Here is a 27,328-nt window from a genome sequence, read left to right on the forward strand (position 1 = left end):
CCAGTATGCTGGACTGACAGACAAGGGCAAAGCTGGTTCCACGTGACAATATAGATTACAGATACTTCAGGGGAAGTGGATTTAGAAAATAGTAATAGTGGATTTGAAAAAAAAAAAAAAAAATCCAAAAACCTTAGATCTAAGCAACTCACCTGAAAAGGAGCCTTTCCTGTCAGACACTGATAAATGATGGTTCCAATACTCCAGAGGTCAGCTTTGGCATCGTAGTGTTGAGACATAATGACTTCTGGTGCCTATTTAGGGAGAGAACACAAGTTTGTCTTTTACAAAAGATGCAGATATTTTTGGCAGCTGCAAGAATGGAGTAGAAGTCAACAATATGCACCAATATGCTTTAAAAACCCCTATGCTGTTACACCTCTTTTGGGGAAAACACAGTTCTGTCCCATCCCAAGCACAACATTTTCTCTGAACCAACTGCACTCAGAAATTTCTTTGAAACCACACAGATACTCTGAAGCAAAGCAAACAACAGGTAAATGACTTGAGAAAAGCAAAGGCTCACATTGCACGGGTAAACTTTAGCCTCTATCCTGATCAGCATCACTCGTATTTTCCTTATTTAGTCCAAGATGGCAGCATATTAATTATGCTCCAGAGCTTGCTGCCAAGGCCACAGTTTGGTTTCAAAGCCAAATCTGTGTGCTGCAGTCCAGCAGCGTAAGCCCCACTGTGCCTCAGACTCTGCTTTCCAACCCCACATTATGTCCTTGGCTGCTCCCTCCCAGGCCTGCTCCAGAAGCTGGGCATGGCATGAGCCTGTAGGTTCAGCACACAGCATGCATGGGGAGCAGCAGCAATGCAAGAGGAGCAGAAGGGCAGGCTTGCTAATCCCACACATTTGTAACAACAGATTTCGTTGTAGCACTGCCTGCATGGAACAGGATCAATTTTCCAGCAATGTTAGGAGCAAAGGCCACGCATAACGGAAAAAAGTGGCAGTGAGAAAGTTGGGGACAGACAAGCTCCAGTCAATAAGGGAAGGAGGGATGACACCAAGCAAAACCAGAGGACAAGAACTGCAGTTGGGGGTTTCAAGCCTCACGTGACATGGATCGTACCGGCATTCAGCCACAAAGCTTGTTGTGGTGTGCTTAACATGCCTTTCTTTGTAAAGAAACAAAATGAAAAGAGCAGCAATGGGCTAAGAGGGAACAAGGGCTTGCCTTCCTGCAGATGTTCCCATCTAATGCACACATTCCACAATAGCAATAGAGACAGACTTCAAATATCTCCTAAATTTCAGTTTCACCTCCCTACTGAACTTCCCTCAAACCTATCTATCAGTAACTAGAGAACAATATGAAGCATTCTGAGATTCCCTGTCCAGAGGTCTTGAAATTAAAAATACAAAATAGCAAGCAAGAGGTCATTGGTAATTTCTGCCAGGCCTTAAAGAAAAAAGAAAAAAAAGCAACAGACATTTTGATTTACTTTCATAGGAGACTCAGAAAGAAAAAGTATTACTAAAAATAGACATTTCAGGAAACTCTCTTAGGAGAAAAAAAATGACATCATCTTCATATATAGCATAGTTCAAATAAACATCAGACTTCAAAGAAAGAGAGGAAGTCTGTTTTGCTTGAGTTTGTACTGTGGAACAGACTATCTAACACTACCTCTATGCAGTGCAGCACAGTCCAGCCTAACTCTATGCCTAAAGGGTTCAGACTTAAAAGCATGAGAACGTGCCTATGGTCCCCAGAGCACCTCTAAAAATTTTAGCCTGAACTGATCTATTACAGCCTTTTTACTTTGAGCTCAGGCATCCACAGCCTCCAGAAAATCACATGGCTGGTTTTGACACTTTTATTTCTAGCTTGGTTTTATCATTTTTAATTTCACAGACTTTATGCAACACTGAGGTTCTGACTGCTTCCATCAACACAACAGATCATCTCCTCACATCCTGGTTCTAGACTAAAACATGCAAAGGAAGAGGATCACTTTGTTTTTTTAAACTCATCTGTTTCTCAACCTAAGGAGCCACCCTTGAAGTAGTTGGTTTGGTGGAAGAGTCGGCATGCATAGGATGGTTAGAGCAAGTGAAACAAACTGCAAACAGAAGCAGATAGGCTCCATTTACATCAATTCCCTGAGTACAAAACATACTTTGCTGTAAGCTGCAAGAAAGGCAATATGTGTCTAAATATGTTCATAGGACTGAGAGGATTTCGCAAGACTGAAGAGCTAAGATCAGCTGGAATTTTACAGAACTACTATTACACTGGGACCTTCCTCCCAACATTCTAGCTTTCACAAAAACAACTGCAAGATTAAGAGTGACAGTGGGCTTGTGGAACCACAGCCTCAAAAAGGCCTGCTGAAGCAATGATTTACTGAGGTTCTTCAACAAGGAAGCAACACTTAAAATACAGCCAGACGTGTGAAATATCATCCTGGCCCTCACTCGTTGTTGTTGCTTTGCTTGTAGCAGAGGAATTACATTTCATTTCCCAGTGCCTTCAGCAGATAAACTCTGCTCGTCCCTGGGAGACAGAGAGAAATGAATGATCTGCTTTGTTCAGTTTTACTTATGAACAGCTCACCTGAAAGTTAGACAACAACACAGGCATCTGTTGTCAGGCACTACCAGCAGCTAGAACACAGAAGTATCCCTGCCTAAAAGATGTTTGTTTGTTTGTTGGTTTTTTTTTTTTTTTTTTGGACAAGTATATAAAAATTCACTTTCAGAGGAGGGAAGACTAATGAAAAATGAAGTTCTGTTTCTGGGGAGACAAAGCAAAAGCAATACAGAAAAAGTTGTAAGCAAGCACACTTACCATGTACATTGGTGAACCACATAAAGTTGCTGCCATCATATTATTCTGCAGGTAACGGGCAAATCCAAAGTCAGCTACAAAAAGAAACAGAGATGGATCAAGATCAGACACAACAGTTCTAGAGAGACTGTACCTTCGCTGTTGATTCCCATAGTTCCTGTGAGTTCTCACAGCAGGTAAAGTACCCCACCTGAACCATAAAACAGATACCTCTCCCTCAGCAGTAACATTCATGCGCTCATTGCACAATGAAGACACAAAAAAAAGGAAAACCAAGCTGCTTAAAGTATTCAGAAGAATAAATTCTCAACCATTTTCAGAAATCAGCAGTAACTTTTCTGTATCTACTGGCCTGCATTCCAAAACGTCAGCTGCTAAAATTTTCTTGACTTCAGAGATGGTGTGCCAGTTCACACTAGCCAATTCACCTGCTGCTGTCTCAGCTTTCAATTTGCAGAACTGAAAGTTACCCTCCATTGAAAAGTGTAACAAGCATCCCAGAGAAACTACTGCTTGCCACCATCGACATTTCTTGAACTGCCCTACTGAAAAACAGCCTTAGTCTGTTCCTTCAGAGGAGAGAAAGCTGAACCATTAGTTCACCTGATAGATGGAAAAGCCAGAGGCTAGGAATACCAATACAAATTACATCTACAGGTTACTCAGCATCTGATCATATGATATTAAGAGGTTCTCTCAAGGTTACTAGATATTTCAAGCCAGGAGATATCTGACACAGCTGTTTACACTGTCACCTGTCACTAACTGGAATGGCTAGCTATTCCCTGGACCACTTGTTTCTTAGGGAAGTGGGAAGAAGGCTGAAGAGTAGCAATGGAGCCCTCCTGTGTCTACAATTCCCAGTCACTTCCATCTTCCAGATAATTCTGCACTTCACAAAATGAATAGCCATAGCTAAATTGACAGCAGATTTTAAAAAACTTTTCCACTGAACAGTATTTCTCAACTAAATGAGAGCCCTTTCTGCACACTGCAGGGTTCAGGCAAGAAATAGTTGTATTTAATCAGTGTCAGCTTCAGTTTGTGAACAATACTATGACCTGACAGATTTCCACATATTTGTAGGAGATATTAGCCAGCACTTGTTTCTGAGGCCTACAAGGGATAAGTGGAGTTTCTGGAGCATTTGTCCCTACTACTGGACCAGCTATGCTATTTGCCATCTTCCTCACCAAATATGCAGAAAGTGAATTTCTTCAAGACATAGCTGAGAAACCTGGCTCTAGTTCAGACTTTGAGATGCGCCTGACTTCCTTCACGCTGTGAAGCCAGCCAGAAGAGCAGTGAGTTTTAGGCCTTTTAGACACCAGCATTTACCCTCATAAATCACTGCAGCTGCTCTTTTCTTGGTAAGCCTGGAGATTACAAACCTATTAGGGCAGGTTGGTATCTGTTTTTACAAAGGGAGGTACTGTTCAGTTTGGAAACAGAGCAAGACTCACTCAATTTATTTTGCATTAATCTGTGTCCTGACAGAGCAGAAAGCTCTGCTGACTGGAGGCTTGTGAAGTTATCTGAGCTTGGCTAATTCTGCCAGAGAAACTAAGTGAGGAAGCAATAAAACATTAGGACATATTAAAAAGCGTAGAAATTCCTTTTTTCCTCCTAGACATTTCCCAAAAGAAATTGAGGCCTGCCACATATCTGTAACCAAACCCCCTTGAGAGGTGTTAGGGTGACACTTGTATCAGGGTCTTACCAATCTTTATGCGAATGTTGTTGGGATTTGATTTCCTGCCTCCAGCGTAGGAGAGGAGGATATTCTGTGGTTTCAGATCCCGATGGATGATGCCTTTGCTATGCAGCATTTTCATTGCACCTGCTATCTGCTGGAGAAAGAGCCTGATGGTGTCTTCACTAAGAGTCCGCATAGCTACAGAGGAAGAAAAAATAACCACAGATGAAAGAATTACAATGGTAGTTTTCTGAAGAGCCCTGATCTGAAGAGGATAGATATTCTTTAGCAATTAACCATAATTTGGCATTCTTTTCTTGCACATAAGGCTTTTTTTCCTCCACACACTATTTCTAAATTATTAAAGCAGACATTAAAAGAGACTTTTTGCATTCCTAGTTCATACAGTGGCCAAGGCTGTTTTCAGCCTTGAGAGTCTAACAGTTACGGTGAACTCAGGTCAGCAACCGATGCTGAATCTGGCTTATGAGCTGGGCTCAAAAATGACATTTGATGAGGTTTAGGGCTTCCCTCAGCAAGAGCTGCCAGCTAACTTGAAGCTTCCAGCCAGACAGGGCCTGAAGCCTGATGACTGGGAGGCCTTTGAGCTATGGTCAACAGCAACCAGATACCTAAGGTTACAGCTTCGAGGAGAGTTTGTTTAAACCTGGAAACACAGGCAGGATTAGAATTTGTGCCTGTAGGAAGAATTAAGGCCAGCAGGTATCTGTAGCACTGGGATACAAATCCAAGTCTAGGCCTAACCCTTGTGCATCACTACCCACTAGAACAAACCATAATTCCAATGCAAATTCAATGTATTTGGAATATGCTTAATTCTAATGAAAGTACCCCTAGCAATTGGCCCCTGCATAGTTCACTTGTAAACATATTTGAAAAATAATCAAATTCTGCAAATATGGAAGCACTGAACTTCACTCTCCTGAGCTACAGGCTTCCTAAAAAACACGGTGTGAGAACTATGAAACATTAAAGAAATTAAAATAATATTCAGCTGGACCTTCTGATCAAACTGAAGCAACTTAAGCTCTTGTTATTCTAAGAGCCACAGGTATGAAACTCTTGCCAAAGCCAGGAACAGCCTGCTGAACAAACCACAGGACCAGCAGTGCTACCAGCCTGCTTCCTTATCAGTCACCAAGCAAGCCACGCTTAAAGAAAGCACTATTCCACTTAGAGTCATTTCTTTTGTAGAAGGTCCCTGAAAATAACTCGGGACTTCATTAGTGTTTTTCCAGCTGCTCTCTAGTAAGACCTTAAAACAAACTGGCAGGAACTTCAAAATGCTGCTCTACTTCATCTCCTAGAAGGGAGGAATCCTTATGAAAACACACATAAGGTTGCAAGCAGCTTTAACACAACACAGGAAATTAAAAATCTAACTTTTGAAATATGCACATGGGAAAACAGCAAGGGACACAGATAAGTTAAACAGTATTTAGAACAGAAAGACTCCCACCACTCCCAAAGCTCGCTGTTCTGGAAAGAGGCATAAGCAGAGCTGAAATGTCACTACAGCTATCAGCCAGCCCGGGACTCATACATGTGACAGGAGAGCACGTGTATTGTACATAGTTTCTCTCCCCTCACTGGGCCTTCTTCCCTCATGAACTGGCACTCAGCTGGAATCCAAAAAACTCTTCTGCAATAAGGAGAGGTTCTCTGAAGAGATTTTAAAGATATCAAGAGGCAGCTTAGACACAAGTCTACCAAACTTACTTGCATCTTCTGGGAAAAGCACTGCCTGCTCTTTAACAAATGCAACAGGGAAACCTATTCAGAAACAGTTAAATCACCACCCTTACACAGAACAGCAAGAGTTCCAGAGACTTCTGCCCAACTCTGCTCAGGCCCAGGAAAGGACAGGTTGTCTCGTTTTCTCCCAGACAAGAAGCAAAACGTGGAACTTGGCAGTTCTTAACATTAAGCTAGCAGGCAATTATGAACTCCTGGCTAAGTACGCTTTGCCTCTAGCAGAGAAGCTGCTTTGTTTAGAGCTTTGTCCTGACCTGCAGCTCCAGCAGCACGCTGCATCTCTCCAGGCGTTACCTCCCTTTTACATAATGTGGGTGACTGCAAGACTAACACAACACTAGCCATCATTCCTCAGCCAGGATCAGAAAAAAAAATATTCATCTGAATAAAATAAGGCCTTAAGTTACCAATCTCTGCAAAAGCGAAGTTCTGTTCACAGCTCTTAACCCTACAAAACTGTTGTGCTCTTGATATACATGGCATTTAAGCTCTTGTCCTGAGCCTGCAGAGTCCTCCAGTTCATCTGCTGTGGCACAAAGAAGGCACCATGCTGCAGCACAGCAAAACTGGGCACAGGTCTGCTAGATTCTTGGTAGCATGAAGTCTCGAGACTTGTTGCAGTGCTGCAAGGCAGGGCTGTGAAATTAAGAAGCCGCCCTTAGCAACAAAGTAAGCTACACAGGGAGCACAGGGGCATACTCTTTACCTCACTCCATTAACAGACATCACAACACAGAAAAACAAAGGTCCTTATCTCATATTCAGCCCATCAGTCTACCAAATGACAGCAGCAGTCTCCAACTGAAGGACAGAGAAATAAATGCAACTGTCACTATCAGAGACAAAAGACTGGAGAGTTCAGCAAAAAGGAATACCACTTGTACCTTCAAACTCAGGGATTCAAAACCCCACAGTGGAAGCTTGAAGGGTCAGAATCCTGCTCCCTTCACACTTTGCAGCATCTGGATTTTTCAGAGTACTGGCAATAACTCATTTTGACACATTCTTCCTATAGACATCTTTCTCATCTTCTTCAGACTAGCAGATTTAATTCCACATCAGGTCACCTTGTTCTACAGCAACCAGGAGAAGCAGCATTAGCCATGCTCCACCAGAAAGATTTCTGACAGCCAGAAACATTTACAAATTGGTCTGCAAATTGATCTGTAGACAACTTCCATTAGCATAGGGAGAATATATAGGACACTCGTTCATTTCAGATGTGGAGAACAAAACAACCCACTGTCTCTACTGCACCTCAAATGGGGAAACTTGCACTTCTGCCCCTGCAAAAAAAGAATTAAAAAAAAAAAAAAAGGGGGCAGTTTCTCATCCTCACCAGCAAACTGCTGGAAAAATACTGAGCTTGCACTGCAGTCCGAGCTTCTCCATGGAGGCCTGTGGTCAGCAACACATTCTTGCAGAGAACTGTTTCACAAGCCTCACTTTGCTGCTCCTGAGAAGTAATAATATCCCTGTGTTTATTTTCATGGGCTCCACTTCAGTGACGAGGCACTCTGCTTACTGCCCTGGGAACGGCTGCTTCGCAGGTCAGTAGATCAGAACAAACATCGACTGCGGGTCAGCACAAGGCCTGCATGCCTGGTAGCTCCCAAGGCACAGGAGAAGGATGGAACCACCTAAAATGGTGGGCAGCTCTGTGCAGACACGCAGTGAGTGTTCCACCTGGCAAGGGGCTGCCAGGCAAGCCGTAGCACACAGGCTTTGGCAGCTGATCCAGGGGTAATATATCAGAGTACACTTGATGGTTACGTGGTATTTTCCATTTTGGAAAAGTTATTTAGGAAAAATAACTTCTCTTACAGGTCCACAGGTATCTCAGACAGAGGCCTGATGCAGTCACACTTACTCCCCAGAGGCCAGGCAGATTTATCTGGGGTCCATCCCCCAACTCCCCCAGCTGTGCTCACCCAGCACGTGGCCGGTCTGACTCCTGGAAGGGCTCCTCCTGCACGAGCCAGAGCACTACCATGAGGCAGACTGAGTCTCACCATGGATATTTTTAATTGCCCAGCTGCAAGGGGTAGCACAGATGACCTCACACCTCACTTACAAAGCACTGCCCACAGCTACTCCAGACTAGAAGATGACAGCTCCTTGCATCTTTCATGGTCAAATCAAGAAATGTTCTGTTCAGATGCAAAGTTCTCTCCAGAGATGTAATCTCTAAGCAGCAGCTTTTTAGAAGAGTCAGGAATACATGCTTATGAACTAGCTACGGCAGCCTGTCCTGTGTCAATGCCAATTCACAGAATTTAAAGAAATTTTAGACCAACTAGCTCTGACCTCCTGTTATAACCACAGAACTCCAGTTACTCACATGGCAAAACCAGCAACTTCTGAAATGCCTCTCAGTTCTACCATACATTGCAGAGACCCACCACTGCAAGCTCAAAACATACCTTTCATTTAAAGCCTGGATGGCTTTAAGTGAAAGATCTCATTTGAACAAGATCTATCAGAAGAGAAATCAAAAACAAAACAGAAACAGAAAACAACACAGAAGCTCTGCTCAGTAGAACACGTACAATCTTAGCTTGTACCAAAGAGGCGAGGCTGACAGTTTAATCCAACACAAATGTGCGCTGCATTAAAACGTGCACATATGCACGTCGTCCAGTTATAAAGACAAGGAGAATTAGAGTGCCTTTTGAATCAACACAGAATTACCATATTGCCTAATGCTTGTAATTAGAGGGCAGAATGGATTGGGAAGCTTACAAGCATCTCATTCAATGAGAACCGGGGGATTTGCATGTGCTGCTTGCGTAAGTGCTGCAGGAGCTACGAGCAAAAACGTCTGAGGAGTCAATGGGAAAGTAGATGCTGCATTGAAATACAATCATACAATTATCAAAATAACTGAAGCAGCACAATAAGTGCTTAGTAAAGATGAGCTCCTGTGCTCATCCAGTGAAATAGTCTGGAATAAATATGAATTTTCCAAGATGAACTTCCTTTCAGGAGAAAATTATCATCAAAAATCACCTCGAATGCCGGCAAAAATGCACTTCTTTGAATAACTCCTCTCCAAGTGCTGGAATGGAGAAAGCCACACAATGGAAGAGACACAATGGATGAGACTAACTCTCTCTCTTTCTGCTGACCTTTACTGTCCACCTCCTTCTGGATATCTGTGCCTGCTCAGCTTTCTTCTTTACTGGCAACTGGCACACAGATGTTAAAGAGTTAGCATAAAACTAAATAGCCTCCAGTTTCCCAGTGACAACAACAGTTGTTGGGATAAAATACTTTAGAAGTTAAAACAACAACAACAACAACAACCCAGAATTAGTAGTAAGTTTCTCCAACTAACTCAGGCATAGAAGGATCAAACCTTATCCCAGACAAATTGGGATAAAACAAGGTTTTACTTTGCAAGCATAATTCATTGTCACTTTCTCAAACTAGCCACCATTTTCCTGAGCACTCTCATTTGATAAATGAGGAAGTGAGCTGTGCTAATAGCCTAGCTAATTGTACAGAATGCTTCACTTTTTTGGATGGAGGAAGAAAAAGTACGGTACACATAAAAGCAGCAGTATGAGAAGGAAGATTTTCTATAAGCTCATGTTTTTAGAAACCATTCAGCTAGAAGCTGTGTTCTAACTTGTACAGAGCTTTGTCAACAAGCATGCACAACTCAGTGCTTTAACATCAACAAGGTTCATTTCATGTGACCAAAAGCTAAAATCTTGCCAGAACACTCTCAACGCTGGCAAAGTTTGACTACTTTGAAAAGCACTGCATTATTAACATTTACTTCTTGTGTTAAATAAGAAGGTATCAAAAACAAAGCCATTTCCATTTGGTATTCATAACAATATCCCAAAGATGTTGCTTTTAAAGCATAGCAATAGCTAACAGATGCAAAACACCATCATCTATGTAAAAAAAGCATACTAAACCTGGATTTAAAAAAATAAAATAAACTACTGTCACTTCCATCTTATCCACATCTTAAACTAAGAAAACACAAAAAAGCAGAATATTTCTTCATTTGCCTTAACTACTGATACTTTCTGAAAATTTGAAATCCATAGACAAACACATCTGCATGAATAGGGCGTGCAACATACTAGCACCAAGCCTGAAATAATCACTGTAAGGATATCAACACTAGCTGTAGGACAAATGTAAATTTAGCTTTTAATCCTTCAATTTCTGCCATTTCCCAGCATCGTGTACCTCAAATAAGCAGCCTGAAGGATTATCCAGCCGAATAGCTTTAAATTTTAACAATGAACAAAACTTTAACTATAATCCAGAGCCACACAAGAAATGAGATTAAAGTTATTTCCTCCTATTTAGTAATCTTTTAGTTAACATGCAAAAAACAAGAAAGCTAATTTAAAATAAGAAAAGCAGAGCCATAGACCAGCAGAAGTGTAAGCAACTTGTTAAATATGTTATTCTCCTACTGTTCAAAGAATTAATGAGGTCACCCTATGAGGTATTCAGGTACAAACTGATTTTCATATACACCAGTATGCAGTATCTCTGCAGAGGGCTGCACTGAAAAATAACTTGCAAGGCTCAAGTCCCTGCAGTACAATTGAATAACGTGGAAAGCAGACTTTGTTCAATTTAATGGCAAAGACACACTTCAATTTCACCAAAAGGTTCTTTGAGACAGCAGTAACAGATACCCATGCTATACTACATCACAGATCCTGAAGCTTGAAGATTTCATCACCCCCACAACACTACCAGCTACACTAGTCACCTTCAATATACTGTGAAATAAGGAAAGTGCTCTGTCCTAAGTGTGAGGACATTCCTAAGGAAGATATTGGAGAAAACTGAATATACTCTTGGGATCCTGTTTTAATCCAATTCTATAGAAATGCAAGACCTCAGTATGAATAGGTTTTTTTGCAGTGACCAACAAAGAGGCCAACCACATCCCCAGCAGTGTTAAAATGTGACTGATCTTTAAGGCTGCTGGAACTAAAACAGGTATCTGCTGACTGAAAAGTCCACATCCTTCAGTCACTACTGACCTACATAGGAAAGACTACAACGCTAGCTTTTACTGCCATGGATTCTCAGTCAGCATTTCCTTCTGAAGACACCAGACATGCTCCATTTTGTTTTACTTACTGTGAAGGTAGTCTGCCAGGTCACCACCATTGCAGTACTGGAAGGAGAACAGAAAGCTCGGTTAACATGAAGAAAATCAAAAGGTTTCAAATTCAGTAGACTTCACTAGGATCACAGGTGATAAATAATCACATATACATCAAAATAAGTATTCATTAAATGGTAAAAAAAAGCTTTTCCAATAGGTTCCTTTGTGTCACATTTTCCCTACACTCTACATTGCATAATGATAAACCAGCATTAATTAGCTTTGGTGTGCATGCGTATACATCTGTATGTACATGCACAGAAAGACAAAACCAAAATAAAGCAGACAGGTCATCACTTGAAAGAGCACCGGCAAGCTGGCTAAGGAAAATTCAGGAGCAGCCATAGCTGAAAACTGAAATTCTCCACAACATGCTTCATATTATTAGGGAAAGTCAGCAAGACCTCAGAGTGAAGATTGAAGAGAGAAGCAAACTAGTAAAAAGCTTTGCAGCTGTTTTGTGTGGATACAGTTTTCTTTCCACGCATCTTTGAAGTGCTTACTACTCAGTAACACCTACTCGGCCCTTGAAATAAGGCATCCAACTGATTAAACCTGTACCAGCATGACCTTCTGACAACAGCAATATGAAATATCCCACTGACTGCTATCTTCCCCCACACTGCTCCAGGTCTAAGAGGTATGCAGCTGCAGATTAGATTAGCAAAAGCATCACATGTGATGCTAAGCAGAAAGCCCTATATGTGTAATAAACTCATCTGCTTAATTCATGTTAAATTAAAAAAAAAAAAAAAAGAAAAAGACACTCACCTCCATAACCAAGTAGACAGAATTTGCCACCTCCTGGGGAAAGAGAAAATGGAAAGAAAGGATTTATGCATCAAAATACTTCGCATGCCTTACAACAGCTCAGTTTCATTTCAAACAGGTGAAATGCTCTCTAAGTAACAGATACTGGAGGAATTTTGTTACATGTTGATTACTGAAGGATCTTCCTTTCTAAGCATCAAGTACTTCTTCCCAGTTGAAGCACATTATTCCTTCCTGAGCATACACCTGTTAACAAAGATCTCCTGTATTGTGATTTGGGTCTTAACGTTCCTGTCTGCCTGTTGGGATTAACACCCAAACACAATGCAGATGCTGGCACGCTATTATCTTAGAGCCTTAATCATTTCCACATTTAACACAGACCTCTACAGCAGCTATGCCCACATGAGCAGCCCTGGTCTGGAACAAAAAGATAAGAGCAATGCATGCTGGGTACCTGCGTTTCAATCCCATGCAGGAAAGGTGCTTAACAGGAAGAGCAGATGGTGAAGGTTTCTGAGGGACACCGTGCTTTTCAGCTCCCTGTGAGGCCAGCCCCAAGCACGCAGTGTGATACGGGGCTGTGAGCAGGAGCACGGCACAGCCTGCAGCTCAGCACCACCAGCTCAGCACAGGGCAGCATCCAGGCTCACAGCAAGTTTCCAAGTCAGTGTTTGCAGCCTGCACGCAGTTCCTCATACCACAACAGTACTTTTCATAGAGGCTCCTTGCTGAGCAGGCTGTAGACAATACAGCTCAGCAGCACCTCTAACCCATGAATACGTGCAGTGCCAGCAGGGCTCAGGAAAGCCTATTATTACCTTTTTAGAAAATGAATAGGCAATAGAGCTTACATATGCTAAACCCAGAAGTTATTACTAGTATCTTCTAAGTTATTAGCTAACAACTAGCATACACTGCATAGCTTGGTTATTTTTCCTCTGCGCTTTATTTAAAGACTGTGCAAACATATCATAAAGCAAGTCATTGATTTTTAGTCACCAGCATGTACAGTGATGGGGTCAAATAAGGACCTAGGCAGGAAAGGGAGATGCTTTGGTCAACTTCCCCAGCAACAGTGACTGCAGTGGGTTCATCTCACAGCACAGGCTGAGGAGATAAGAAGGCACAGCCCAATAGGAATCAAAAGAGAGGTGGTAACTCCCCAACCATCTGCTGGCAACAGCACCCTCTGCCCATTCCAGTCTTATTGGAGAACATTCTTTGCTGATTATGCACAACATGAGCCTCACCAAATTTGTCTTCAATACCCATTGTTTCTGGTGGGAACCAAAATCGCCTTCCTTTGATTTGGAAAAATGCCCACAAGTATCTGTCAGCTCCCATAGTTTGCTAGCTGCTGGTACCTGTGAGCACAGTGCTGGAACCCACCTCCTTCCAGCTTTACTTCCATCATGAAAAACCCCATTTGTGGCACAGAGACCACATGAACTGAGCCAAGGCTTCAGCAGCACGCAGCTATGGGAGCCAGCACCCCACTGTGCACATACCAGCTGTGGCTTCAGCACTTTCAGCTCACAGATGCCTATAGCAGGGATGTGACAACTTCCATATTTGCAACTTCAGCATTTCAAGACTCACCAGACAGATCTGTAGGAATTTTACCACAAAAACTAAACATTTATTCAGGAAGGGCCCTAGAAACAAAGTTCATGCTTGGCACAAGCCTTCAGCCAGTAGCTTACAGTGGCTAATAAAGGAAACAAGCAAGGAAAGAGATCTCTTTTCTCAAATGGGCTGATGGACTTCTCTTAAGCTGATTCAGCAGCAAAAACTATTTCTTCCCTTTTTTTTTTATCCTTCACGGTACTTATTATTCATTCAATAGGAGAACAAGCAGGAAAAAAAGAAAAAAAAAAACACCACAAGGCAAACTTTGCAGGCTACTAGTCTCTCTGAAAAGCATCAAAATGCCCAACTCATTTCCACAGCACTAACAAGAACAACATCACAGTTTGTTCTATTTCTGCAGAAGCCTATGTCCAAGAAGTGCTGCAGACAATTTACTGCCATGTGCCAGCCCTGCAGCCAAGGCCAGCCCTGCCACTTGCCTACGGACCTGCACAGAAATGACACCCTGACTTCTCTCGTCACAGTGCTCCAGCAGTACCCTGCCACGACAACACTAACGGCCTCTGCCAAAGACATCAAGCTGATAATTAATCAGTCTGGATCAGTGCCTGACTTGCAGTTCTTTCAACAGAGGCCCAAGAAGTGAAGTTACAATTTAATTGAGTGTAAAACCAGGCATCAGGCTCTACTGTCTACAAATAACACACATCTGCTGACGGAGGACAAAGAAATAAAGAAACTTCATTTAGCAACACAGCAGAAATCACCTCGGGACAGCATTTGTTCAGATCCCCCACTGAGGCACTGAGCGTGATGAGGTTAGCGATGCTGAGGCCCAGCAGTCCTGTCTCCCTTTACATTCTCTCCACCCACACTGGAAGGTGGCATGATCCTCTTCTTGGAAAGTCTGTCTTTAGGTGTGTCCAAAGGGAAACATCTGGGTGTACCCACACTTAGTCATCCTCCTGCCACAGCTTAAAAAGGCTGCAAGAGGAAACGCAGAGAAATCCTCCCCTGCGCTCTACCCCAGCTCCAAATTTAGAAAGACGTTCAGGGAGGGAAAAAAAAAAGTTTAATTACACAACACTCCAAAACATAAAATACAGCAGTGCTGTATTTTCACCCATCTGTGTGGAACCAGCGTTGTAACAGATGCTGAGGTAACAACTCTGCAAAGAATGGCTTCCATCTCATGTAACTCTCTCTTCCAGGAGGAATGGGGTGCAGAAAGAGGATTTGGAAAATGAGCATTGCTGTGTGTTACATCCATGTGCTGCACAGCACCTGGCTGGCAAGGCTCCTTCTGCATACAGGAGGGAATATGAATGCACTCCAAACCTCAGAATCATTCTTGTTGCCATCCTGGAGAAAAGCACATCAGTGCCAGTTTGGTCAGCCTCCCTCCAGTGAGGAGCTCCTGTTTTGTACCTCCAAGAAGATCATCACCATGTGCTGCCTAATGCTGTCTCTCAGCACCTGCAGCAGCTGCCAAGCAAAGATAATCGCCTCAGAGACCTTCGTGAACAGGGCTAGACCTCACCAGTTGTACCAGCCAAACAGAAACACAAAACACAGGGTTTAACCTGGCAGTGGAAGATAAAGTTGAAACCAACTGAAAGCTAAGCTTAACACTGAGGGTTTTTGTTTGTTTTAAATGCCACTTCCCCCGCTTGCTGCAGCAGAACCTCAGCACAGAGGCACGCTGCATCCTCCAGGTTCTCATGAAGCCTGTGCCCTTCTGGCACAGGAGCTCTATTCATCCCTCTTCTGAATGCAGCACTGAGTCATGAACATCAGCTGTAACAAACAGAATCTGGCTTTACAGCTTTTACACCACCTCCTAGGCCAGAGACACCTGGAAAAAAGTCTTTTGCTATGGCAGTGGCTCCCATGCCAGCTGGGCTCAGCAGGCAGAACCTGCAGTTCTCAAGAGAGGAAAAAATCTCCCAACAGCAACCTCTGAGGAGGAAAGGAAAACCTTCATGCTATGCAAGGATTATCTCTTGACACAATTATTTGAATGGAAGCAAGATAAGAGACAACAGCACATTAATCTGAGTTATGGGAGCACCTACCAGTGCTCACCCTATGCAAAAGGGATCTAAAACAAAAAGGTAGGAGACATCCATGTGCCTCCTGAGCCCATACAGAAAGATGAAAAATAACTCAGAGCCTTGGGCCCTGCTCCCTCTATCCACTTTCTGAACTTTATCAGTAAAGAACTCAAGAACACTTCAAGCTGTCTCATATTCAGCAGATAATAATTAATTCACATGAAGAGAGAACAGAAGAAAGTACTGATTCACCCCAATATACTCTCCTCTCTGCACAGAGGCACACTACCACAGAAAATTTCTTACACCCACATGAAGTTTTAAGGCCAGACGAAAGCATGTTTTAGGACAGTGCTTTAGGATTCAAGCTGTGCAGCCAGCAATGTCCTGCTCCATAATAAGGAACCAGTGGTCACTTTCCTCTTGTGCCAGGGCCACACTGGAATGAAGAGAGCAGCTTTGGGCTGTGGCAGCAGTCACACAAGCACAGCTAAGATGGTAAGCAACCAACAAATGCCACCATGCAACAGCCTACTCAGTATTTTTGCCTGTTTTGGAGATCTGAGTCCAGCAATAAAGCCTGCTGTTACTCTCTGGGAAGTGTGCTAACCAGCTCAGTACCATCTGCAAACCTTTGACTTACCAAGAGAACAAGAGCTCCCAGTGCCTTCATGCAGATCCTCTAGTGACATAAATAAGGCCCAGAGAGGCCCAAAGACTTCTACAACAGCCCTCGACTACATTCTGCTCCTACAGCCCTGACAGCTTGTTCCAGGATTTGCAGCACCAGTCAAGATACAGGGCAAGCAGAAGGGAGGCTCTGCAGCATAGAGGTTTGTGGACACCATGCTGAAGGTACAATTTCTAAAGTATCACAAGAAGTTGCAAGGATCAGTGCTACTCCATTTCAGGCACTATGCTATTTTCTGCTTATGAAACAGAAGAGATGTTTCAGGGCAGCTCACACTTCAGTGCAGTTATTAGCAGCAGGAGACCTATCCACTGGTTCTGCACGGGCTTCAGGAAGGGAGGAAAAATACTTCCCATACAATCAAATCCCCTGGCAGCAGTCCTGAAGTCTGACTATGTGACACCTAAAAATGAACAGGGTACTGTCGCTTCTGTGGAGTTACAGTTTGCCAGGCAGCTAATAGAAACAGCAGGGCAGCTATAAGACAGCTCAGCCTTTGAGATTTGAAGGAACTCCACCACTCCCTTTCACGAAGGTGAGCTCCAGCTCTTTCATCTCCACCCGGTATTCATGGCCCTACTGAGCAGCAGCCAGCCCCACAGGATCACTTCAGAGTCCAAACCAAGCCCCACCAAGCAGAGCACTCACTGAATGACATAACAGCAGCACTTGCAGAGCCCAAACAGAAGAGCACAGCTCCTTCAGGGGCACACGAGGCCTCTGCAGAACAAGCAGCACAGCAAGCCAAAGCTGCAAGCTGCATCTGATGTTAACCACAGAAACCAAACCAAGGATTAATGTCACAAGAGCAGAAAGAAGTGACAGGTTCAACAAGACGCAGAGCTTCGAGGTGAGACCAGAGGCATACACCACAGCAAATTAAAGACTTTTGCTGCTGGGACACTGGAGAAACAGTCACTTCTTACAGCACCGTCTGGGGGTAGGGCTGTGTCACTTGCAGCAGCTGATGTCTCTGGCTGGCTGGCTCTTAGGGCAGTGCGAATGCCTCACACCATGTCACAGACCACAGAGGAAAAAGGTAGCAGAGTTCTGAGAAGCTGGGACATACTGACATGGAATGGTAATTGCAGTTATACCTTTGCTAACAAGGATGAGTCTAGGAAGCTTCTTTAAACCAAAAGCAAATGTCTCATTGCACATGGCAACGTTCTGTGCTAATGCTGGCAAGAGAAGAGACTTTAACGTTTTGAACACAATATACTGAAGATCCAATTTGCTTTTCTATATTTTTTTCTTCATCTCTTTTTTATAACACAGTCATTTATAAAATTTAAGGTTTGCTCCCTTGCACACCAAGGGTCTGGCACACTGCTGAAGGCTTCAGCTGGAGTCAAACTCACCAAGACATACTTATCGAGGGAGGTTCAAGTCCAAGCGAAGCCACTCAGTCTGGAAGTTTGATTTTAGAATCAGTGAGTTCAGTTCTACTAATAGAGTTGGAAACAGCTTGGATTTTTTTAATAGCAAATCCCATAAATGCTTAATCTGATATCCCGCAGGAGATTTTTTCTTCTTTTATGCAACTGTAGAAACCACAGGCCCAACCCCCACTGGATTTTTGTTTTTTATATGGCTGCTACATGACTAGCCGGCTCTTGCTAGCTTCCTTTTCATACCCATTTAGGAAAGCAGACATACACTCACAGCACAAGGCATTATAACAAAGAACGTAAAGAAAAAGTCTGGATTTTCTTTCAGAAAACAGTCTTAATTTAAGAGGAAATATATCCAGTTACCAGAAGCCAGAGAAACAGGGCTTTAAACCTGCAGCATTTCAAAAGTGAAGAAAATGGAGAACATTTTAACTCAGTGGCTACAATTGCCAGTTAAATTGAAAATAACTATCAGTCACACAAAGGAAAAAGCCTCCACGAGAAAGTTACCTAACTGTTAGCTCTGCCTGCAGCCACATTACAAAGCACTCACAAAGGAAACAAAAGATACACCTTAAACCTCCGGAGCGGCACACTGCAGCTCTGCCTTACACCGCCTCACCCTGCAGCACTGCGGGCCACCAAGGCATACCCAGAGGGCTGGCAGGCCTCTCCTTGCCTGGCCAAGTAACACACTTTGCTAAGAGAGATCCCTAAAAACTTGAAATTCAGCATCTTCCGTTCCCTGCAATTGAAGCATAATGTCTGGTTGACTTTACTACGCCAGCCAGCTCCGCTGACCTAATTCCTCCCATTATTCTGATGCTAGGAGACAAGCCAGGTGTTCCTGCAGCCAGAATATTTTTGCCCTAAGCGACCAGTGATGCAGAATTTGGTTTATTTCACTCAGCCCTCCCCCCAAAACAGCCTTAGTATTAAAGCAAAGATAGCTTTGAGATCCTCACTGTGCATTTTGAGAGCACCTCTTCATATTTATGGTGGCATTTAAGGCCTGCACACCATAAAGCAGGAGACATTCACACCATTAAAGCACCTCTTTGCAATATACTCAGCACAAAAGAAGCTCTGAAGTTATCTGCTGGCAGATAGACTCAGTTCAGTCCTGCTCAGCCATCACTCAGAGGCATTCTTCCTGCCCACATACTTAGGAGGCACCTCTTCCCATCCATCTTCCAAATTTCCACCACCTTGCTTCACCCATTCCAACCCAATATGTTCAGCCATCACAAGGACTTGCCCAGAGGAAATTTTCCTAAAGGAAACACTGATGAAGCTTAAGGAAGAGCTGCATGAATAGCACCTCAGCTGCTACCCGAGCCTTGCTGTCAAACTGCGAACACAGCAGCCTACCAGTTTCCAATTACTCTTGGGAAACATTCCTTAATCCATCACCATAGTCTGAGTAATGCTGCCTTCCACGGGAGCTCTAAAGGCTATTAACCTTTCAGGTTGCTGGCTATTCCATGACATCCTGATCATGTGAGAGGAACACAGGTATGTGCTTTACATACGGGATGAGTAAAACGGGGATCATCACTTCAGAAATGCAGCAAAGCCACTCCCTCTAAAAAAAGCCCAATGACTCCTCTAAGGTCTATATTTAGTGGTCAACATTTGCTAGATGTTTCTGTCACCTGCACAGTGGAGCACTCAGCCAGTGAAGTCAACATAAAACAAAGATCAGGATGTAAAACACTCTACTTGCCATAAACAGGCATTTTGATTCACTAAACTCTCAACCATCTTACAGAGCTACTGGCAGAGGGCAGATGGATTTTCCATCCTTTCCCCCTTCTAGCTCTAAATTAAGGCAGACTCAATCTTCAGTAAGAGTGACACCCCCCAGCAGATGCGAGGATGCTGACAGAGCAGGACAGCAGACACACCACCCTCAGCCACAGCACAAACAGAAGGAGGATTGCTTGGCAGCATGCGGGAGAGCCTGTGCTGCACACCCACTCATAAGGCAACGTGCCAGCCTCGCTCAGGGATGGAATTAAAGCAGGATTTAACCAGGCAGCCTGCCTGACCTCAGGAGTGTGATCTGCCTGACAAAGAGTGCCTTCCTCGTCATCCCCAGTGTCACAGCAGAGGCTTGTCTCCTGAGACATGGCACCCAAAGAGTAATGCCCAAGGAACAGCAGATCCCACATGAGGTGGCACAAGTGGCGGTGGGGAAGGTGTCACTGCAGCACCACTGATTCATCTGGCAGCACGCAGATCAGCAGAGCACTGCAGCAGGAGCAAGCAGTGCTGGAGGGCACACCAAAGGACACTGCTGCTCAATAAGCAGTGCCAGGGGACACAGGAGGTGGATTGGCAGCTAGAGGTAGCATCAGGAAAGGATGATGAAGCAGAGAGCATAATATCAGTCCCAAAAGCTAGAAGGATCCTATTGATTATAGGGATTTTATAGAAAGCAACAATGAAATAAGCCTTGTAGAGCTTGGCCCCAAAGAGCAGCCCAGGTTAACTACTCATTCAGCCAAAGAATGTTTGTTCTGCCACCCCATGCCCGAATCCACGTGCACAAGAAAAACTGCACTGCAAGAATTCCCTGGTCCTTGACTCCTCATCAGGTGCTCCAGGTGATACAGTCACCCCAGCAGAAATATTTTTGGCGAGCCTTTACTGCACGAGTGATTTCAGCATTTCTCTGAGCTCATCCCTAGCTGATGAGTGTACCAACTCGACATAAAATTATGGAAAGCAGACCCTCAGGTAACCGAGGCTGAATTAGAAATTGTGTGATATTAACAGCTACTTTTCTACAACTAGGCTCACAAAATAAATAAATAAATAAATAAAATCACACACACACACACACACACACACACACACACACACACACACATATAGATATATATACATACCCCCACAAAATCAGTCATAACTTAGCTGCCATAGGAAGCTCAGAACACAACACACACCTAGAAAAAGTGGTCCTTCTTCCCATTTCATGTAGGAAAATGCTTTTTAACATCCAAAGGATGATTTATGTCCAGGAATAATAAATTTCCTGCATGCCCTGGGCAGCTGGGCTAGGGCTGCTTTGCAACAGTCACATTATGTCTTCAGCTGGCACCTATTCAACCAAGCCTCCTGGTACAAGAGGAGCACAGGGAAGAAAACAGTGCTGGAGGAAGCAGTCCAGCTCACAGTCCTTTCAAGATCCAACGAGTTCAATAGTTACCTTACTATCTTTCAACCCTATTAACTACTCAAGTAATCTACAACCAGACTCAGATTCAACATCTCGTGTTAAAAAGAAAAAAAAAAGACACATAAAAGTGAGACTCATAAACCAGATTACATGCTACCAAGCTTTCGCTGTCGGCATGCACAAAAGGTTGAGCTGATCCTCACTGCTTTTCAAGTTCATGCTGTGAGAAACCTGTTCCAAACCAAGATCCTGTACAGTGGAAATAGCTGTATCCTTGTTGTCATTAATTTCCACCTTAATGAACGAGGATTCATTGGCTCTCTTCAAAGAGTAATAGGACTCCTGCTTTCCAGATGTCTGCATTACTGCACTCCTCTCAACTGCAGCAGTCTGGAAAATCCCAACCTCTGCAAGCCACTTGGGGAGCGAGCAGCTATTCAGTAGCTACTAACACACCCTGAACAGAGAAGAATCTGGTTTTCACTTTATGCCAAACATCTCTAGAAAGATCTGCAGCACAGTTCTGCACAGACACTAAACAGAGTGCTTTCAGAAGTGCAACAAAATATGGTTTATCCTTTTCTTGAACAGGAGTTCTCTCCTTAGGCTCCTCAACTACTAACAGCACCTCTCATTAATATATGAGCACATAATAATGGAAATATGCATATTTCATTTTTTGAGCCGCTCTCACATAATGGTGCTTCTCTTAGGACTCCAGCAAGGGGATCTATAAAAGTCCAGACACTGCACTGCTGTGCATGAAACATTCACCAGTACTAATTTATCCCCTGTAAGTGTCTTATTTTGTGATATTGTGTCATAGGTCTTTGTCAGTATTTATGAGCCAAGGAGGAACATGGCAATTTTTTCATAAATTCAAGAATAAATTTAAATGTGTGCAATGGTGTGAGCTGCTGTCAGTATTAAATATCAGCTCTGCAACTGCTTGTCTGAGGCAAATCTGGCATCATACCAAAAATCTTGATTTGTATGAGGCCTGCTTAGTGTTAACTTGCAACTAGGAAAATGTAAACGAAAGCATCACTGGGTGCAATCAGTGACTTACAGCCACTGTGGGTTTGGCAACCATTTCCTTGTGTGCAAGGAAGATGTGAGAAAATGTTCAAGTCACTGCTGAGAGGATGTGCAGAGAAAAGGAAGACAAAACACAGTGACAGACAAAGCTACAGGGCAACAGTAAGATTCACAGAAGCTATTTTTTCCTCTTTGCTCTTTGATGTTGTAATAGAAGAATAAACCTCCACAGCTTTACAAAATCTACAGGGAAGGGCTGGCAACTGCCACAGTGACATCTGCAAAGGTAAACACGCATGCATCTATGAATGAAGCAGCTATGAATGAAGATGAATAAGCAATGGTCTTTCCCACAGAGGAAGGCAAGGTGGGCAGAAGCCAGCCCTCTGCAGCCCTGCACTATTACCTCTGGAGATAATTTTCTCTCACAGGACTCCTGTAACAGCTGGGCACGGTGTTCATCATACACCAGCTGTGCAGGCAGGCCGCAGCAGGCTGGGTCTGGTCACAGGCCAACAGACAGCAGAGAGGATATCACAGCCTGGAGTGCCACATCTCCCCAGCACAACCTACATCACCTCATTCTGCCCGACAAACCAAGCCAGCCAGGCCGCAGAGCAGCGTGCCCGGTGCTGGCAGCTAACGTAACCCAGCCCGTAACGAGGAGCTCCACTCAGGGCCGCCCCAGCTCCTCGCCTCAGCCTGGGGGCGGGCAGCGAACAGGTGGCCTCTCATCACCCAGAGGGCATTTCCAAGAATCGATCCTGTTCCCAGCGTCCTGTCCTCCCTGTTGGATCACCCCGAGCCACCCCTGCCCCGTGCACCCGCTCTCAGCACCGTCACACACTTGGTTTTCCAGGAACCCGCCCGGCCGAGGGGCGCGGGGCGAGGCGGCCCTTAGGCCTCAGAGCCTGGGGAGGGGGAAACTACAACACCCAGCAGGCATTGCGGCCGGGCCAACCAGTCAGCCATCGCGCCGCGCGTGACGCAAAGCCGTCAGAACCAATCGACGGAGGAGGAGGAATGTCAACAAACACCGGCCTCGTGACACCGGGCCGGGACCCCCGGCGCCGGGCGCTGTGCTGGGGCCGCGTCCCCCAGGCCGCCCTCCGTCCCCTCTGCCCACAAACGGACGGTTTCCGTTTCACGCTCTGATCCTGCAAGGTTTTTCTTAAAGAAAGCATCGCTAATGCCAGAGAAATAGAATCCTGCTAGGCCACGAGGCGGGTTAACAAAATGCTCCAGGGAAAGAAAAGTCACTGGAGCAGTTGTGTTTCAGAGCCCTTTAGATAGAGCTGGTTTTGAGGGAAAAAGTAGCTGTGGGAAACCACAGCCATCTAAAAATGCCTGCCGCAATTTTTAAACACTTACTGATTGCCACAAGGACAGCAGAAAAACTCTGATGGAAATCCTCAGGAACGGAGGGCAATCATATGCTACAAAGTCATGCTCACGCTATTTCTACACTATCTAGGAAAAATGAAACTTTCAGACCAGAGAAAGAAAAATAAGCGGCAGGAGTATCCAGAGCAACTCCTGCAAGTTTTATTTCAAACGTTTTAAGAACTTAGGAACTTCCAGCACATTCACCACACATTGCACTTTGCTGCATAAGCATCCTGAAAACCAGAGTCCCCATCCCAACTCCCAGCTGCAGAAGTTCTAGTCCATACACAATCTGTCACGCTGTCCAAGGAGAACAGAGAAAACAGTGCTTCCCCTATCTCGAGAGAAGGCCTTTTCCCCGGAACCTATATTTGATTACAAACATCTGCTGGAAAAAACAAAATGCCAAAAACTCTACTCAACCTCTCCCATATCTAGAATGCCATAATTGAATGTACTTACCTGGAAGTCATACAAGGCAACAATGTTCTCATGTTTCAGTTCCTAGAAAAAATTAAAGACAATAAGCTCAGAGCAACAAAGGGCATAGGTAACAAAGAGTGAAAAAAAAAAAAAAAAGAGCTCTGTCGTCCTTTACCTTAAGTATTTTAATTTCCTTGCCCAGCAGAGTCTGTGATTTTGCAAGGTTCTTCTTGTTAATGCATTTCACAGCTACTTCCAGCTCAGGTTTCTGGAAGTGGAAAAGTACATGTGTAATTCAGAGCGCATTTCCCCATTAGCACAGGCCAGGTAAGCAGCCTCCATCAGGGTGCTGGCACTGCTGGAAGGCGTCCTGCGGCACCAGGAAAGGCCTCTGCTCTGTGCCCCAACGCATGTTCAGACTTGCCTTGTCCAGAGCTGTGCCAGCACAAGGAGAAAAGCCCGAGGTTTGGGGTTTTGTTGACGATTATCCCCTTATTTAACCACTAGAAATAAAACGCTGTGGGAACCACGGCTTATCCCAAGCCCTAACACTGGCAGGCCCGCAGCAAGCTGGCTTTCCCTGCGCTGTCCAGCGAGCCGCTTCCCCTCCCGGTGGGAGCACGGCGAGAGGCAGAACCGCGCCGGGAAGGAGGCGAGGACAAAGCGGGCCTCCCGGAGCCACTGCCCCCAGCCCGGCACGAACCAGGCGAGGAAAAAAAAAAAAAAACCAGTAAAAATCGTCTGAAGGCCGGCTCACCTCTTTGTGCCTGCCTTTGAAGACGACGGCGAAGGCTCCGTGTCCGATCAGGTCCTTCCTGCTGAACTCAAACTTCCCCACCGTCTCCATGGCGCTGCGGGCGGCGGAACCGCGGCCGGGACAACTTCGGGGCCGGGAAGCGGCGCTGCTGGCGGTGATGGAGGAGTTCCCTCGAAAGAAAATTAAATCTCTCCCAATCAAAAGACGGCGGAACGGCCTCACCCCCCCCCTCCTCCCGGTGAGCAGTCAGGAGCTGGAGACTCGCTGGAGGGGGAAAGCTGCTCTCCTGTCAGCCCCTCGGCAGCTCGGCATCTGGCTCCGCTCCCCCGCCTCGCCTCCGTCCATGGGCCGCCTCTGCCTGCGGGGCTGCGCGCTGCTCATTGTTGGCGGCCAGGAGAAGTTGGCTCTTAGCAGCGGGCCTCCCCCATCTCCTCCTCAGGACGGCCGGCGCTGCTCCTCCGGCGGCCGCTTCAGGAGCCTCTCCCCATGCCGAAGCCCGGCCCTGCCCGCCCCACAGGCGCGGCTTGGCGGCGAGTCCACCTTAAACGCGATCCACCTTAACGCCGAATCCACCTTAAGCGCCGATCCACCTTAAGGGCCGCCTGCGCCCACCGTTCTTTCGTATCCGGCGGCTCTGGGTCACCCCGAGGCTCCCTGCCGCCCGCGATCGGACAAAGCTGTGAGGAGCGCAGCGCCAACGGGAACGCAGCCGGCCCCGGCGGTGGCCGCGCAGGCGCGATGCGCGACACTGGGGGATCACGGCACGACACGGCACGGCGACCAACTGAAGCGCTGGGGGCCACGGCCCGACCATTTAAAGGCGCCGTCGCCGCCGGCACTGAGTCACGGGCAGCCCCGCTCGGCGCGGTGTTGCTGGAGGCTCCCAGTGCTGCCTGCCCGTTGTCCACAACCCTGAGTCCACCAAAGTCTTTCAGAAATGATCAAACAAACGGCGAATTTCTCAACGTTTAGTCCAAAAAGCACCTGCTGAGCCCCAGGCCTGCCAGCACCCCTGGGTGCTCCTCGCCCCCGAGCTCCTGGCCTCACACAGTGGGCTCACTCACCTCTGCTGCTCTCTGTCGTCCTCTGAGAGCGGCAGGACGGCCCTCAGCCCCTGCACCCAGGGCTTCTTTCTATACCCCTAGCGCACCCCATGTCCCTGTCTGCATCCTTATCAAAGCGCCCACATGAGAACAAAATATTCCAGCACACGTCTCACGACCTGTTGTGCATTTTGCTTTTTGCTCACTGGTGTGCCACTGGTTGGTGCTGGCAGGGATGCACCCAGATGCCGTCAGCTCATCCTGTTGTCGTAAGGTGGCTGTGCAAACAAACAAGGTTCTCACAAGGCCGACGCGCGGTGCTGAGGTGCTCCCCGTCGTGACGCCCAACAGCTGTGGTTATCAATGCTTGGGGCAGAAGCTGGGAACAGGCAGCACCTCCACACCAGGCCTTGCTCTGAAGCAGGGGTTGGAACAGCGTGTGGGCTGTGGGCTGCAGCCCCTCGTGCTGCAAAGCTCACGGTCAGGTGCTGTTCGGAACTTAAAACACTGCTGGAAGAACGGCAGTGTGCTCCAGACCCAGATACAGGCACTGCAGTGGTTGATCTGAGGTTATTTGCACCTCCAGCTCCAGCAGTTATGAGCACGAGTTTAGTGGGATTTGTCCATGTGAATCAGACAGTTTGTGCATTCGGCAGTGTCTGTTGGGACCTTTGAACCAATGCAAGGCTGGGGTTTGTGTGTGATTTCAGTGCTGCCAAGCCTCACAATTCAAAAAAGGTCACCTTTTAAAAATACTGTGTGCTTCAGGCTACTTGTGTGCTTTCTCACACCTAGGCCTGCGCTCCCCACAACTTCAGGCTTTTGTCAGTGATCACAAGGAGTTATTTTAAAAGTAAACACAGTAAAACAGCAAGCATCACAAAACTTACAAAATCAAAATCAAGCTACTCAACAAGTGACAGGCACAGGAATTTGTCGGCTGTATAAAAACCACTGTTGTTAAGACAGAACATAACACTTGCAAAAGTTTAAGGCAGGAAGTGAAGAAAGCATGTTGAAACGTTCCAAGTTGGCAAAATCTCATGTCCTCCTTCTCTGGGCAGCAGCCATGGCCCCAGGGCCAGAAACTCAGCGCTGCACAGCTGTGCTGGGACCACCGGTGCCCACAGCTGCTGCCTCTATGGTGCCATCACAGCAGACATGCAGCTCCTGCAAGGCACAGGAGGAGGCTGATACAAATGCTGTTCAACCAGAGGCAGAAATGTTGCAGTGGTGAATGTTCTTTGTTGTGTACTGCATGTGCTTGTTTGTTCCTGTGTGTGCTGAGGGCTGCAAAAAGAAATGTGTAATCTAAATAGGTTTTATGAAACCTGCATTCTAACATTGCCTTTGGCACACGTGGCCAGGCAGTAAACTCCTCTCCACTGACGTTTATTATCATTCTAAGAAAAGTGCTTTTGTTTATAAGCATGCCTGAAGGCTCACTGGGCAGCATTCTGGTGGAGAAGTGGGGCTTCAAAGCAGCACAAAAATATTGAAGGTACTCAAAGGTTTCTACAAGGATCAGGACCAGGTGGTGCTGGATGCTGTGTGCACAGCTGGTGC

General features: G+C 45.4%; 1 protein-coding gene across 3 annotated transcripts in view; it reads right to left on the bottom strand.

Moving 5' to 3' along the window:
* Nucleotides 1–26,131, bottom strand: part of ULK1 (unc-51 like autophagy activating kinase 1) — a 72,313-nt gene extending 46,182 nt beyond the window's left edge. Inside the window, exons 1-8 of one of the 3 annotated variants that reach the window (XM_010720027.4) lie at nucleotides 24,720–26,131; nucleotides 24,138–24,230; nucleotides 24,002–24,043; nucleotides 12,200–12,232; nucleotides 11,401–11,437; nucleotides 4,525–4,698; nucleotides 2,805–2,878; nucleotides 153–254 (exon numbers count right to left, since the gene is read on the bottom strand). In XM_010720027.4, the coding sequence (XP_010718329.2) occupies nucleotides 153–254; nucleotides 2,805–2,878; nucleotides 4,525–4,698; nucleotides 11,401–11,437; nucleotides 12,200–12,232; nucleotides 24,002–24,043; nucleotides 24,138–24,230; nucleotides 24,720–24,809 (645 nt within the window). In that variant the 5' untranslated portion in view covers nucleotides 24,810–26,131. The remainder of the gene's footprint in view (nucleotides 1–152; nucleotides 255–2,804; nucleotides 2,879–4,524; nucleotides 4,699–11,400; nucleotides 11,438–12,199; nucleotides 12,233–24,001; nucleotides 24,044–24,137; nucleotides 24,231–24,719) is intronic. The other 2 variants (XM_085238373.1, XM_019620989.3) reach the window with 2 other exon arrangements.
* Nucleotides 26,132–27,328: the final 1,197 nt, after the last annotated feature.

The sequence above is a fragment of the Meleagris gallopavo genome, chromosome 17 (assembly GCF_905368555.1).
Source record: "Meleagris gallopavo chromosome 17, MGAL_WU_HG_1.1, whole genome shotgun sequence".
In the NCBI taxonomy this organism is placed as follows: domain Eukaryota; kingdom Metazoa; phylum Chordata; class Aves; order Galliformes; family Phasianidae; genus Meleagris; species Meleagris gallopavo.